This window comes from Amia ocellicauda, chromosome 2, assembly GCF_036373705.1.
Source record: "Amia ocellicauda isolate fAmiCal2 chromosome 2, fAmiCal2.hap1, whole genome shotgun sequence".
NCBI classification, from domain to species: domain Eukaryota; kingdom Metazoa; phylum Chordata; class Actinopteri; order Amiiformes; family Amiidae; genus Amia; species Amia ocellicauda.
In genome coordinates, this window is record NC_089851.1 from 2,429,654 (window position 1) to 2,445,431 (window position 15,778).

Below are 15,778 nucleotides of genomic sequence, written 5' to 3' on the forward strand. Positions count from 1 at the left end.
CCATGTTTTTCCCAGTCGCAGACCGTGACTCTATTAATACCTAGCCAATGCAAAGGACCTCTCTCAGCTAATCAGGCAGGTGTGGGATTATGTGCTGCTGCAGAGCGCACTGGTCAGCGCAGATGAGAGAGAGAAACAGACTTTTACATTGTAGCTTAAAAACAATGACTTTTAATGACAAAAGCATTCATTTTCATGAAATTAATATGATTTAGTAAACAAATAATATTGGGGTTAATGATGTCTAAAACTAACTTTGAGGAAAAGACAAAAATGTGTCTGGAGTGCTGCAGCTCTGCTTCAATAGCAAAAAAATAATGAGGATGACAACTACTGCCACAAACCTGTGAACATTAGCTCTGCCTGCTCTTGCTGCTCTGCTCTCTCAGTCTCAACCTGCTCTTCCTCTCTCCTGGGCAGATCCTCGCTTATTTTGCCTTCTTTAGGCTTTGGGAAGAATTTCCGAATATCGGTTGTATTTTCTTTACTATTGTGGTTGTGCTAATGAATTATTGAATTCTACCTCACAACAACCCGCCACTCCTGAGGATGGGTCGTGCAGTTCACGCTACTCTAGTCTCTACTTGTGAAAGACATGATGGGCCAATCACAGCAGCACAGACATGATCCACCAATCACAGCTGGACCCACGGACAGACGGGGCTTCTTGCAGTGCGCAGCGCATGTGATGTGCGCAGTATGGACAAGGACAATCAATCATTGTGGTATAAAATTGATAATAATACTAATTCGAACATCAAAAGGTTTGGGGATGGACCAAAAACATTCGGGGCTGAAGCCTGAAGACTTAGATAACATTATTAATGACTCGTCACTGAATAATTCCTCATGAATATAAATGTATGTGCTACACAGGAATAACACTTTTATCAGAGTTCTGTCTTTTATAACAAAATGTGTGAAATTAGGCTGCTGAGTATATGTAATATATAGTGTGTGAGTATCGGAATAGATGTGGTTGAGTTAATATTATCTGCATGGCCTGTGCTGTGTGTGCCTGGAAGTACTGGGTACAGAGGACTGCAAACTCAGAGACTCCTGGATCAGTCTATGGATTTGTCAATTATGGATTCTAGGGCAAAGAGTCTTATATCTGTACATTAACTTCTACGCATTTAAAATGAGATGAATGGTGACCTGATAATGTATTATATTCATTTTCATGTTTCTAAGGAGTATTGTGTCTGCTTAGTTGTTGTGGTTGGTTTTATTCTCTTAATTGAAGTCCCACATGAATGTAAATACTGCTGATCAAAATGTATTTTCTATTGAGGCATGAATGTTGGTAGTGAAATGTAGAACGATAACACAGAGGTAGTTTTAGATTGTTGTTAAACTGCTGTGGAGCCCTTTTAAGAAAAACAAGCTTCAGAAAATATACAATTCCTAGTGAAAAGGGATGTTAATACAGATAAGATTACTCAGGCAGTGATGGAATTCAATCAGATTTATTTAAGAATCCAATCCAATAAATGAACATGAATAAATTAACAATTACATTATTTACAATATCAGTGCAGCTCTTTGTGTGGCGATGGTGTGCTGCCATGACTGGGTTCCTTGTTCTCATCCAAACAGGCTCCAGAAGTCAGGGGTTGCCTCCAGTTTCTGAAAAAGAGATTTAACACCCGTCACACTTCATCTTCAGTAAGTACGTTTCACCTCATAATCAGAAAGACAAAAGACACTGTCGCTAATTTGCAACAGATGATCCCCTGGCAAAGTGTTCCAGTGGAAAGTTTCCCAATCAAGTCCACATCACACTGTTTAAATGAGCAAATCTCTTTAACAGAGTGCTCTCCGTCGGATGTCGTTCCTGTCGCAGGTGCTGGTGGGTTTACCTTGCGCTCCGCTGGGTCTGTGACCTCGACACACGTCACGGCCACAGTGTCCGCCTCGCCGGGCCTCTGCTTCGCGACAGTGACGATCGAACTGCACTTCAGCAGAGCCTGCGAAGGAAGGACAGGAATATCCATCGGCTTCTAACACCCTTATTGTACATTAGTGCCTCTGAGGAATGGCCTCTGGGCTTGTGGGAAGTCTTGGGAGATTGGGGTGTGTTGTATAAAATGACGGCACTATGATAAATGCCTCAGTTACCAACATTAGTTTAATATAATAGTTTGCTTCACACAAGACTGAGAAGATAACCAAGAGCTTTGACAGACAGACAAATAGGGAGAAGTTAAAAAAGATCAAACACAGCAAGACAAGTTGGTTTGAGATAAATTAATTGTCTTCCACTGGGCGTTGTTGTTCGTCGACTATAGAAATGGGTTTCCAATCACCCCAGCTGATGACGTAATGATGCACAGAGCAAGCTGGACTGATGCCCTTTGCGCTTCTGAGGGATGCTGGCATTGCCGAGACACAGTGTGAACCTACCCCATTCTCCTTGTAGGCACATTCCTCCTTCTTATAGTCCACGGATTTGGGGCACAGCGTCTCTTTCAGAGTGAACCTTATGGTATATTCAGTTGAAGAGCCGTCACCCGGAATGAACATCGACTGAAATTGAGAAAAAACAGCAGGTCCTCTGTATGAGTCAAACACAATAATACTCACAGCTCTTCAATGAATTTGTATATGAACTATACATTTTACTGTGAAATATGTATCTTCAATAGAGAAGTGTTCTCTCATAAATAAGGGTCAGTGTGTATATGTACAAGAGCTTTCCCTCAGCCCACTTTATTCTGTGTCTCACTCCGGCAAATAGCCATACGTACCATCCCCAGCAGTGGACTTTTCTGCGGAGGTTTGAAAGCTTTGCTCTCCTTGCTGATCTGGTTGTAATGAGCCGTGGCTGCAGAGAGGGCGTCCCCGAAACCGAAGGTGCTCTTGGCCAGAGACACAGGGGCCAGGACGGCCAGGGCGAGCAGCAGGGTTACAGCAGACATCCTCGTCCTGTTGGGTAGTCCTTCACTCTGAGCTGGGAGCGGTGCGGTGGGACAGAGGGGCCTGCCTTTTAAACCCTCGCAGCTTGTCCGCTGCAGATTGAGCAACACAAGGGAGCACAGGGGCTGGCAATCCAGCGCTGGGAATTTCCACACTCGACGCGATCTGCTGGGAAATGCAGTCGGATGTATGTACTCTATCTAAATGTCAACACCAGAACTTTTGTATAGGTTAGATAAACAACGGCGAATTGAGTTTTATTTACCAGTCCCAGCAATCCAATATTGTTTGATAAAGTGAACAGATTGTTGTATTTTGCAATTATCTGGTAATGTATAAACAACAATAGTCTTTAGCTAAGAAAAACTCATCTGGATTCTTCATGGAAACAATGAAAATATTTTCACACACAAAAAAATTGCTTCTTCACCTGGGGTATAATAATAATTAATAATAGTGTAATAATAAAAACAGGTGGAATTCATAAATACAGGAAATGGTATGTTTCTTTGATGTTTTATTGATTTGTTTTATCAATTACCTTTTAGTTATGAAGGTTGCCAATATGGTTAGATTGTAGTTGTCATGGCAAGACATTCCTTTGTGCAGATTTTAGGACTTGTGTTTCCACTGCATTGCAATATCAGCATTGTCTTTACTGTGCATGTGTATGACTGTTTTTTGTGCCTGACATGTAATCACTTATACTGTTATTTCTTGATTAAAAGCGTCGGACTCTGGGTTTTTGTTTTCATTTTCCATGGCCAGTTTTACTCTGCAGTTCTTACCAAACTAATTAGATTTTTTTAACCAAAGTTAATTATAAATGGAAATGTAACATTAGTAAGAAAAACGGTTCGCTATCCCTGCCAGGCATACTCCAAATGGTGTGTAAATTGCAACTACAATAAAATCACTGTTTTAACATTTTAGCAGTACCAAAGTTATATTTTTAATATAAAATAATCATAATCTGTGAATCTGTAATTATAGCACGAAAGTCTTGTGTGGGCAATTCGAAAAAGGTTGCAGTTTTCAGTGATTTTGTTATTCGTTTTTTTAAATTGAACCTTCTACCCCAGAAACTGCAATAATTCCCCGCAATAAATCAGATTGATCCTCAAAAGATCTCCCTACCCCCGACTCACACTGTGCAGTTCCTGCATCTCACATAATAGTCCCAGATCACTACAATACATATATAAAACATTGACTGCTTTTATAATAAATCAGTATGTGTGCATGTGAGGGCAGCCACTTCAATGAATGTATGTAAGTACGTACAATGTGTCCAAATTAAAAATGTAAATCCTTACTTTAGGACGTATTGCAACATGAATTGATTTGTTTGTTCAGTTACAAATGAACACACTGCTGCTTTGAACAGAGAAGAGAGCTGGAGGCCACGGGACACGAGCTGAAGCCCAAACAGAGCAGCATGGTCTCTCCTCTGGAGGGTCAAGGTGCCGCACAGGTTGTGAAACAGTGTCAGGAAGTGACGGGAGGAACAGCTTTTCGACAGGAGAGAACAGACTGGGGCAACATCTGCATCGGCTTGTCTGGCAGAGCAGGGGAATTTCCCCACATTTCCCAGAAGGCCTTGCTTTAGCAACCTGCTTCACACGAGTTCCAGAGAGAGGAGTGTGTTCCCTCTTTTCATGCGTTCAGGTCACCTTCTCCATTCGATCTCCATTTCTGATGTTTCTCTGAGGTCTTCCTCCCCAGTCAGCCACACCTGTTTACTTTATTCCACATGATAATCTACCCATCATTCCCAAGTCTTCACAGTGAGTACTATTATACAGATACTTTTCAAGACACAAACACTAAATTAGTATTTAGTATAGAAAAACTAATTAGAAGGATACATTAATCTTTAATTAGCTTACTGCTTCTTTGTTTGACATCACAGCTGTGATAGTAGGATGAGAAATCAATAAATATTGCACTCTGTACTGTGTGCAGTAACAATCGCGTATTGATCAGTGGAGTAAAAGCACTCTGTGCCATTTGGACCTGGCGTTTCACTCGCAGTGTTCACTCGCAGCACTGGCACAAACCCACGACTGATCTGTCATTGCCAGTATCACTGATCCCCTGAATCAGTCATGTTCATATACACGGCATGTCCAAAACGAGCTCTCTTCAGTCTCCGTTTCCAATCCATGTTTATTTGCGGGTAATCACTGTATCAGCTCAATCTGACAGCTGTAAGAAAACACCTGTAATGCTGTACAATGTGTGTGTTTGTCAAGCACATGAAAGACTGTAGACCGGTAGAGATCGCCACTTGAGTGCCAGACAGACTCTATTGTAAAGGGCAGGCAGGATTATGCGTTATTTGAGTTATTATGTATTTTAATGACTGGTGAAAATAACCAGACTTTGGCTATTCTAGGTAAATGTGTTTATAACTTATTTATTTTCGTGTTTATGCAGTTAAAATGCAGTAGAGATGTTTATTACATAAGCTTGGCGCTTCTAGTGTTAAGTGTATGTCACAGAATTATTTTTTTTCAAATGAACTCTAGGGACGGAGCAAACAGCCTCAGGGGCCGTATTCCATTGCACACTGAAAACATTTTTAATGACATATTCAATAGATTACAGTACTTAAAATAATCAAACATCTTCCAAAAATACTGGACAGGGGGTCAAAGTACATACACTACATGGCCAAAAGTATGTGGACACCTGCTCATCAAACATCTCATTCCAAAATCATGGGCGTTAATATGGAGTTGGTCCCCCCTGTGATGCAATAACAGCCTCCACTCTTCTGGGAAGGCTTTCCACTAGATGTTGGAACATTGTTGAGGGGATTTCAGCCACACATTAGTGAGGTCGGGCACTGATGTTGGGCGATCAGGCCTGGCTTACAGTCAGCTTTTCTATTCATCCCAAAGGTGGGATGGGGTTGAGGTCAGGGCTCTGTGCAGGCCAGTAAAGTTCTTCCACACCAATCCCGACAAACTATTTCTGTATGGACCTCACTTTGTGCACGGGTTGTCATGCTGAAACAGGAAAGGGCTTCCACAAACTGTTGCTACAAATTTGGAAGTGCAAAATCACCTAGAATGTCACTGTAGGCTGTAGCGTTAAGATTTCCCTTCAGTGGGACTAAGGGGCCGAGCCCTGAGACCATTATTCCTCCTCCAAACTTTACAGTTGATCTATGCATTCGTGCAGGTAGCGTTCTCCTGGCATCCACCAAACCCAAATTCCTCTGTCGGACTGCCAGATGGTGAAGTGTGATTCACCACTCCAAATGGTTACACCACTCCAGCCGATGCTTGGTATTGCACATGGAGATCTTAGGCTTGTGCGGCTGCTCGGCCATGGAAACCAATTTCATAAAGCTCCTGACAAACAGTTGCTGACGTTGCTTCCAGAGGCAGTTTGGCACTCAGAAGTGATTGTTGTAACCAACAATAGACTATTTTTATGCGCTACGTAGTACGTACTTCAGCACTCAACAGTCCCGTTCTGTGAGCTTGTGTAGCCGACCACTTCGCGGCTGAGCTGTTGTTGCTCCTAGATGTTTCCTCTTAACAATAACAGCACTTACAGCTCACCAGGGCAGCTCTAGCAGGGCAGAAATTTAAAACAATGCCTTGTTGGAAAGGTGGCATCCTATAACAGTGCCACGTTGAAAGTCATTGAGCTCTCAGTAAAGTTAATTCTACTGCCAATGCTTGTCTGAGGAGACTGCTGTGTGGCTTGATTTTACAGTGGCTCTTGAAAGTATTCACCCCTCTTGGTCTTTTCCACATGTCATTGTGTTACAACATGAAATCAGAATGGATTTAATCAGGAGTTTTTGCCACTGATCAACACCTTTTTCCATAATGTCAAAGTGAAAAATATGATCTGCATTTTAAATTAAATTACAAATTAATTAATTACAAATACAAAACAGAAAATAATTGAATGCATAAGTAATCACCCATTCAGTCAGTATTTGGTATAGGCACCTTTGGCAGCAATTACAGCCATAAGTCTATGTGGATAAGTCTCTACCAGCTTTGCACTGTGGAGTAGTGGTTAGGGCTCTGGACTCATAACTGGAAGGTTGTGGCAGTGCTGTTGTACCCTTGAGCAGGTACTTCACTTAGCTTGCTCCAGCTGTATAAATGGATACAAATGTAAGTCGCCCTGGATAAGAGCGTCTGCTCTCACACAGCCTCTGTCACAGAGGGATGATCAGCTCAGCCAGGGGAATTGGGATAAATCATGAAAATGTCATTTTGTTAATTACGATGTAACTGGATTCTTGTTTGTTGTTTTTTATTATGCTTTTGTTCTCACCTCCAACCAGAGGGCTGTACTACAAAGGGAGTTTAACCGACTCAGATTTAACTCGGGGTTATCAAGGAAAGTCAGGGTTGACAAACTCTGATTGCATAAACTGGTGTTAACCGGTACTGCGGTGGTGGTTATCATGTCAGTTAGTTGAATCAGTGTGAACTTAACTGGAGTTCACGTGAAGTGGGGGCGCATGCTCAGTGTGTGCACAGTGTCTGTGCGCCAGACTGTCCCCAGAGCAGGAAAGGGAGCAAGGAGGAAATCAATCAATAATGCAAGAAGCATAATACAATGGTATGAAGTGCTATCTTAAAGGGATTAAAATCACTAATATTATAAGTACTGTCTGAAAAGATGCGTCTTGAGTAAGCACCGCAATGAGGTCAAGGACTCTGCTGTTTTGACTTCGGTGGGCAGGTCGTTCCACCATTTAGGGTTCAGGGATGAGAAGGAGCGGCTCTGGAGGAAGGAGAGTGGAGAGGAGGCAGAGTTAGTCTTCTGGCACTGGAGGAGCGCAGTGGTCTGGTGGGGATGTATGGAGAGATGAGTGTCTGAAGGTAGCTTGGTGCAGTGTGGTCAAGACAGTGGTAGGTGAGGGTCAGTGTCTTGACCTGAGGTATCGGGAGCCAGTGGAGGGAGCGCAGCAGTGGAGTAGCGTGTGTGAATTGGGGCAGAGAGAATACCAGACGAGCCGCAGAGTTCTGGATGAGCTGGAGCGGCGGGTAGTAGTTGCAGATAGAGTAGAGAGAGGGGGGACAGAGAAGAGGAGAGAAGGGGAGAGCAGGAGCCCTGTTCCTCCTCCCCGCCTGCTAAGACGAGGGGAGTGGGACAGGATGAACAGAGAGGATAAGGCAGCAGGGGTGGTTGAGTTGTCTGGGGAGATCCATGTCTCGGTGTGAGTGAGGAAATCCAGGGAGTGGTGGGAGGCGAAGGCGGAGATGAATTCGGCCTTGTCGGAAGCTGTATGGCAGTTCCACAAGAGAGTGGATTGGAGGGAGGAGGAGGGGAGAGGCAGAGAGATGAGGTTAGAGGGATTAGGGAACCAAAGGTGTGCAGGTGCACGCCAAGAAGACGGAGAGAGCAGGATGGGAATCGAAGAGATCATTATGACTTCTTGCTGTTGCTGTTGCTGTGCAGCGTCTCCTCGCAGTCTGCTCCTCGCTGGAGTCCCACAGCTAGAGTCCCACAGCTAGAGTCCCACAGCTAGAGTCCCACAGCTAGAGTCCCTGCCCTTTAGAGATGGGGCCCTTCGGAAGGGGGGCACTGAAGTCTGCTGGCGCTGACTGCTGGCGCAGGGGTCCAGGGGGCTCTTAAATACTTCACCTGTAACCAATGAGGACAGTGCACACCTAAGTTGCGTTGAATGACACAAGGCTGTGAGGATGGCCCTCCCTCCCACGCAGGACTGCTAATAGCTAAATTAATGTCCGCTTTATATCTGAATACAGACAAAGACCGAGCCGGACACACGCAGTTACACTGAACAATAGCTCGTAGTAATGCTAAACAAATGCTAAATAATCACAGTCTACAATGTAATGATTCTGATTTACAGAAAGGGCGTGTTGAGTGTGCTACGTAAGTTGCTAAATAGTTTAAAGCACCAATTTGGGCCAATAGAGGCATAGTTTCCCCACAAAAAATGAGTACAGACTTGAGTAGCTAACACTGGTGACCCAAGTGGGTTTCTAGCTCACCAGGAACACAGGAGTGGAGGACAATTTGCTGATTTTAACTTAGTGGATAATTATTGAACTTGATCCTTGATGCTGCAGAACTAGGTAGCAGTGTTATAGCAGAGAGGCAAAAAAAATGAAAAGAAAAAAGCTCTTGTAGATCCTATTCAAGGTAAAAGTCAATATAGATGCAAATACACAACGAACATGTTATAATAAAATGGCTTGGTAAGGTGAACTTAGACTGGAAAAAGAAAGGAAAAAGATAAACATACAGCCAGCCAGCTATCTGGTGCAGCTACACATTTAATGTCATCATCATTAAAAATATATTTTTTCTTCTTTTCTGCCACACCAAAGCCATTAGGACACAGCTGCAGATCAATAGCAGGTTTCTGGCACATAAATGATGATGTTTGAATTAATGATACCACTGGGCACGACTCATTCATGAACACAATCTGTACATTCTTTGATAACTGTGATCATTTATGAAAATCAGTTATAGAAAATAATTGTAAATTTATTTGATTTATTTATTATGATTTTTCACAAGGGGGCCTCCTAGCGGGTGGGGACCCTAAGCAGCCGCTTACGTCACTCATGCCTAGAAGCAGCTCTGTGTGAGAGTGTGTGTCAGTGTGGATGACTGGGAGTGCATATGTGTGTGTCAGACTGTTAGTGTGTGTCAATGTTGGTGTGTGTGTGTGTGAGACCACTCCTCCACTCCTGTTCACCTCTCAGACACAGTGTACTAGTTTGAAAACTGTCATGTAATATAATTTATTAGCAGTAAGGTGATATACAGTACAGACAGTTATATAGATGATAGACAGACAGATAATAATAAGGTTTGGCGGACCCTATTGAGGAGAGTTATAGAATTGCTTCTATTAAAATGTGATGCTCGATGTCCCTTGTGTGTTGGGACCGCTGCTGGAGTCACCTCTCTCTAATGTCCATCCAGGGTTTGGTGATGAACTCCTGCAGACGGAGCTCCAGAGATCGTTGGTTTGTGCTGCCAGGTCAAAAGACCAGACAAAAGGCTTGTTCTTCTGTTCTTTCAAGCATTGTGGGTCGACATCAAAGATCATCTTGGCATCTGTGGGAAACAGGACAAATTAGCTGTTCCTGTGATGAAGACCAAAGCGACACTGTGCAGGTCCTCCTGTGCAGAAAGCCACGATGAAGAGCACAGGCAAGCAGCAGTCAAAGCACACGTGTCTCTCGGATATACTCGGGTGTGTTTGCCTGAATATCAAGGTGTGTGCTCACATACATATACACTGCAGTGCACATTTATTTCATCTTTGATAACATGAGTCACAATGGCTCTGTAGGCAGAACGAACAGTGGTGTTGTAACTCACTGCGGTTCTTCCAGATCTTCCTGATGGCGATGATGGAGCAGGTCAAGAAGAGCAGGAACACGGTCGTCTTCCCCAGGATGTTCAGCGTGAGTTCAGGAAGGCTGCAGGAGAATCAATGATGTAGACATGGTGTCATGACTTCTTTTTAAGCTGCTAAGACTGAATAAGATTTTAGGCTGTCCTGGTCAGTTCTGTATTCACTTAACAATTCCTGCTTTGGACCTTTGTGATTTGTGGTGTTAAAATCATTTAAAGCTCTAACCAGCCTGAAGCGAGGCCAAAACATTCGGCCGCTCGGTCAGAGAAGAGCGGAACAAGAGGATCGATCCCAGCAAGCTGGAGAACGAGGTCTCCTACAGTCACACAGGCACCTATAGGCGGCTCTGATAGAAACATTGGTCGATAGCTATCCATGGTGTTTGGTGTAACCCCCGTGCAGAGATAACATATTTGTACCTGCTGGCGTTGTGCTTCTCAGCTTCTTCATCTCCACTGTGTTTATCTTCAGGAGGCAGACTGGAGGACTGGCCTGTAGGTGGAGCTGTGTGAACAGCTGAAGAGGTTTGCTGTGATGTAAATGCTGATGCTGCTGTTGTTGTTGCTGTAATAGTGTGATTCTCAACTCAGTGTAGCGTAAAGTACACTTATACATTTCAATTAAAGAAGTGAATTTATAGTATCACCTTATCACGAATCCTGGAATCTTGTAGAACTCAATTTCTGTAATAATTGGACGCAGACACCAATTCCAAAGATATAAATTGTCAAATTTATTCAAAAACAAAGACTAAATGTAGCACTACACTAATTATACAAAAGGGAAAAACTAATTAAAATTCAACTCTAGATCAACAAATCAAAGACGAATCACTTCCGTGACCAAATCAAAGACCATGGGATCGCATATGATAATACACAAATCATTCAACAAAAAAGGTACACATTGACTACAATACCGGTTAGTAAGACGAAGGTGAGTCTCTCGTTAGTATTATTAGTCAGACATTAAATAACTACGCAGGTTAGTATTTATGTCAGGTAACTTCTCGTTATATATATATCAGTCTCATTTACGTTTAGGTGCCGAGAAAGATCCTATCATTACTTGTTACCACAATTTCCCTTAACTGATTATTATTCAATGATTAAGGATAGGCAGGGCCACCTATAATCTGGTGTCTATTAACTTGTGTCAATTTCAGACTAAACAGTTAAACAGGAATGAGAAGATATTTCTCGGCGTTGACAGATTTTATTTCTAAAATTATCAACAAAACAGTTTAATGCAACACACATTTATATTTAAGAAAACTAAAAGATATTACACATTCTAGAGTTATGAATCACAGATTAACATTTCTAATTGATTTCTCAAATGTCATGAATCATGAACTCCAAACTGTTAAACTTATCTGAACTTCGTCGCAGAGAGGCCTCTCTGGCTTCGGGCTCAGATAACAGCACACGGCACGAGGTCCGTGTGGTTGGAACAAAGGCAGTCCGGTTCGGCTTTGTCCAAGAACTTCCACTCAGTCGATGCACCTGGAAGTTGGGGTTTCACGAATGTAGAGTCTTTTCCAAACAGATTTTCCACTGGTTTGAAGGCTCCAAGGTTGTGCACAAAATCTTCTTTGTAAGCAGGGTTTCCACCGTAGTTACTTGAAGACAAAGTCTTTGAGGAAAGCAGGGCCCTGTTTGTTCCAAGGGTCGAGTTTCTTAAGACTCAAATAGCTATTTAAATGACTGAACACTTTCGTATACAGTCGACTTAGTCAATTGTCCAGCTGTAAAACTCCACTGATCAGGTGGGCACAGGCGGGCAGCGCAGTCTGTAAAGTTCTTTATTTAATAAAGTCCTTTAAAAGAATTCTTCGTACGGCTCAATCTCCTTCTCCCAGTTTAACTCTTCTGTTGCCGGCAAAGACTTGGTTGGTTTCTGGTTCCGGTTCGGGCAACAGTGCTACAGGTTGAGCTGTGGCAGCGAGTTTCTGGTTCAGGTGAGAGAGAGAGCAAAAGAAGCCGTGCGCTGTTCTTTATAGTCTGTCAGATCAATAGGTGATTGGTTCTTGAATTTTTGAGATTGGATTTCGGTTTCAGCCCCCAGTGTCCTATTGGAGGGGGGCTTGATTTATGACTGATGTCAATCCATGCCATCTTTTGGAAATGCCGGTTGGCCCGGGTTCGTAGCTCTATGTCGGGATTTCGGCTCTCGTCCACTTCAAAGAGTTTTTATCACCTACAGGCCCCTTTCTCCAGACATCTCATAGCAGAATTCCAAACTATTTGGCCTCTTCTCGGTGCCATCCTCCCCAAAACTGTCACTTTGATGCAAACCAGTTCCAAGCTGATGAGTTAAGGAAATCTGATAACTTTGGGGGGGAGAGGTCTTCTTTAGATCAATGCTTCAGCTCAGAGCCAAAATGCTCTTATCAAAATACACCCAACATAACGCTACATCAGCTTACAATCACACATGAAATCAAACAATCAAACAAAAACATCTATGTGCAATGTTTTTCAATGCCTTTAGAAATACAAGATTGCACCACAATGTATACAACGATAGGTTGCGTATGCAACCCCAGTTATCTGAAAAAGGAAGCACTGCCCAAGGAGGAGGGGTTTCTGTGCACTTCCACAGGAATCCGATCAAACATCACTGTATCTAAGCTGTCATTGGCCCCTGATCACGTCACTCAGAACAGGTCCCTTCCACTTCCTATTCTATAAACGTGACGTCAGCGCAGGTTCGTCCTCTTTTGCCGGGAGCAGGACTCCCGCGCAACCTTGCAACCCTTGGGCAGCGCTTCCTTTTTCAGATAAGCGGGGTTGCATTGCAAGTCGGAAGCACTGCCCAAGGGGGAGGGGTTATTGTATAACAAAACCGTCACAAGGGGGGAGGCAGCGAGCTGATAAGGGAGCCTGCCCCGAGGTGTACCGCTAGGGGCCTCAGCAACACAACTTCAGACAGGAGCCACAGAGGCCCCTTCGGGCCAAACTGGGCTGTCCAGGAGCGAAGACCGTAGTCACGCTCAACTGGGGACTGTCTGCAATCAGCATATACAAAGCGGTATATACAGAGGTCAACTCTTACGCCCTCTACTAACAATAGCAAGGCCGGCTGCTCTACTAGTGCAACTAGGAGCGAGGCTGTATATCTACTTGCACAAAATATGGCACGGGCCATCAAGTAACTTGTGCATCTTCCACGCATTAACGTGGTAATGGACCCCTGATCCTGCAGGAGCGGGGCCACAGACCCACTGAATAACACACAGCTGGCTAGTCACTGAGCAGCCACAGCTGGACATAACAGTATAAACAGCATTACAGCAGGAACAATCATGCTGCCTCTGCACAGCACAGGAAAATCACGTTTACTGAACAGTACAGAGCATCCAGCTCCACTGTGCTGTCATAACAACTAAACACATCGCGGGGTGCAGGAAGTAAATCATGCACCACCATGTAAGATAGAAGTAGTTGTCACCTATTAGTGCAGCTAATGCAGGACAACAGCAGGCTCTACCATGACCATCAAACCATAACATTGCGGTGTGCAGGAAACCGTTCATGCAGTCTTCGCATAACATGGAAGCATTGGCTGCTTGCTCCACTAGCCCAGTTAGGAGCGAGGCCACACCAGCTCTACAATGTTGTACAGATGAACAAAAATATATATCACGTGGCAGCAGGAACATTCATGCCGCCTGTGCACAGCACAGGAGCATCCAAATCAACTGAATAGTGGAAGAGCTGTGCTGACAAGTAGATTTCGTACAAATGAAATATATACAGCACAGGATGCAGGAACAAGCTCATGCGTCACGCATGGAACACAGGAGCAGTTGACGCCTGCTGGTTAGACTGGCTAACGCAGGGCAATATTAGCTCTACTGTGTTGACAAATTAACTATATACACAGCGGACACGAGAGCCTGCTCATGTGCTTACCACTGAGGGCAGCAGCAGCGGACTCTTACTCTATGGCACACAGCCAGAGCGGCCACAGACCTGCTGACCAAAGAACTATGTACACACCAGTCAGAATGGAGCCACAGTCCTGCTGTTTAACACATATTATATATATATATATATATAGAGAGAGAGAGAGAGAGAGAGAGAGAGAGTGGGGTACAGGCCAGACGCATGCACCACCACAACACAATGCATAATGAACGAACTATATAGAGGGCGGGCTTGTAAGGCAACGTACCAGGGGTCCTGGTGGACTCATAGGCCATGGTAATGGTGTCCACAATCCAATGTGAGAGGCGCTGCTTTGAAAGCACCTGGCCCTGTGTCCGCACTCCATAAGACACAAACAGTTGGTCTGAGCGTTCCAAATAGCACCTGAGGGCCGCACAGGGCAGAGCAGGTGAAGTCGACTCTCTTGCACCGAAGAAGTGCGTGGGACTAGCGACAGGCTGAAGGGGGGAACAGCAAACTCGAATGCTTGGCCCTCTTAGGCGAAGCGGAGGAACTTCCTGTGCACCTGCGCAATAGGGATGTGAAAGTAAGCCACTTTCAGATCCACTGAAATGAACTAGTCGCTGAGCCTGATGGCCTGGGACATGGTTCGCAGGTTGAGCATGCTGAACACCGTGAGGTGGCGGTTCAGGCGTCTCCAATCCAAGATGGGGCGGAAACCGCCACTTTCTATGGGAACTAGGAAGTGTGGGGATGAGAATCCTCCGTGCTGCCCCAGTGGGGGCGCTTCGCAAATTGCTCACTTCTCCAGGAGAGCAGCAATTATGACGCAAAGTGCCACACACTGCAACGGGTCCCTCACTCGCAGCCACACCACGTCTCAGAAGGGGGGTGGACGGACCTGAAACTACGGGGAGTAGCCAACTGTTATAGTTTGGAGTTTTTGGGAGGTGTACGGGTGGGCCAGAGACTGCTGTAATGTCACAGGGTCGAGGTGCAGGAGAGGAAGGGGGCGGAGGTCCGCCAGCCGTCCTCCTGATGCATGTCATGCCAGACCGCCGGGGTTCAGGATGTAAGGTCTGGCGCCGGGCTGCCGTGAGGGGCGCCTGCCTACCGGTTCGAAGATCAGCCAGGGGGCGGGATTGCTGCCTGGGCTGCTGCCTGGACGCCAAGGTCGAGAGACATTTAGCTCCTGAAGGCTGCCTGAGAGGCTGGGTCACCGCAGGGACTATTCCCTCTCCTGGGGAGTGCGCGTCAGCATCTCTTCCCTGGAGGGGCCAAAAGTAAAGCCCGGCATTATGGGAGCGTCTATGAGGCGAAACCTGTTCGTGACAGGCACTCGTCTTGCCTGTGACAGCCAGAGCTGGCAGCGTGCCGCCACAATAGCTGCCAAGGAGCGTCCAGTTGCCCTTGCGCCGTGATGCATCACATTGACCAGCAGGTCGGCTGCCACCGTTATCTCTCTCTCTGTGACGCAGTGACTGGGTCCAGGGCCTCAGCCAGCTGGGCCAGGTAAAAGGCCAGCAGGCTTTCGGTGTTACGCAGGTGAGCTCCTGTAACATGTAATGGGATATAATAT

At 44.9% G+C, this 15,778-nt stretch overlaps 1 protein-coding gene and 1 long non-coding RNA gene across 3 annotated transcripts; one reads left to right on the forward strand and one right to left on the reverse strand.

Moving 5' to 3' along the window:
- Positions 1 to 1,453: 1,453 nt before the first annotated feature.
- On the reverse strand, positions 1,454 to 2,973 carry LOC136762033 (cathelicidin antimicrobial peptide-like). The gene is made up of 4 exons (XM_066716206.1): positions 2,751 to 2,973; positions 2,407 to 2,529; positions 1,863 to 1,970; positions 1,454 to 1,629 (listed from the first exon to the last, which is right to left on the reverse strand). Exons 1-4 carry the CDS (start codon positions 2,919 to 2,921, stop codon positions 1,588 to 1,590), a joined length of 444 nt encoding a protein of 147 aa, XP_066572303.1. The 5' UTR covers positions 2,922 to 2,973; the 3' UTR covers positions 1,454 to 1,587.
- A 1,455-nt stretch (positions 2,974 to 4,428) lies between these two features.
- LOC136762050 (uncharacterized) lies at positions 4,429 to 10,956 on the forward strand. 2 transcript variants are annotated; one of them, XR_010820428.1, is made up of 4 exons: positions 4,429 to 4,706; positions 9,868 to 10,163; positions 10,284 to 10,355; positions 10,778 to 10,956. It is a non-coding gene; the product is annotated as an uncharacterized LOC136762050 (long non-coding RNA). The 2 variants fall into 2 exon arrangements; XR_010820430.1 differs by having other exon boundaries at positions 4,433 to 4,706; positions 9,969 to 10,163.
- The last annotated feature ends 4,822 nt before the right edge of the window (positions 10,957 to 15,778 follow it).

Bases quoted from the DNA above. Each gene is read 5' to 3' on its own strand.
- LOC136762033 (XM_066716206.1), bottom strand. From the start codon at position 2,921: ATGTCTGCTGTAACCCTGCTGCTCGCCCTGGCCGTCCTGGCCCCTGTG. The intron at 1,971-2,406 runs GTAGGTTCACAC...CTTCCTTCGCAG, and splicing joins GTGCCTACAAGGAGAATGGG to GCTCTGCTGAAGTGCAGTTC. The intron at 1,630-1,862 runs GTAAACCCACCA...TCTCTTTTTCAG, and splicing joins CAGACCCAGCGGAGCGCAAG to AAACTGGAGGCAACCCCTGA.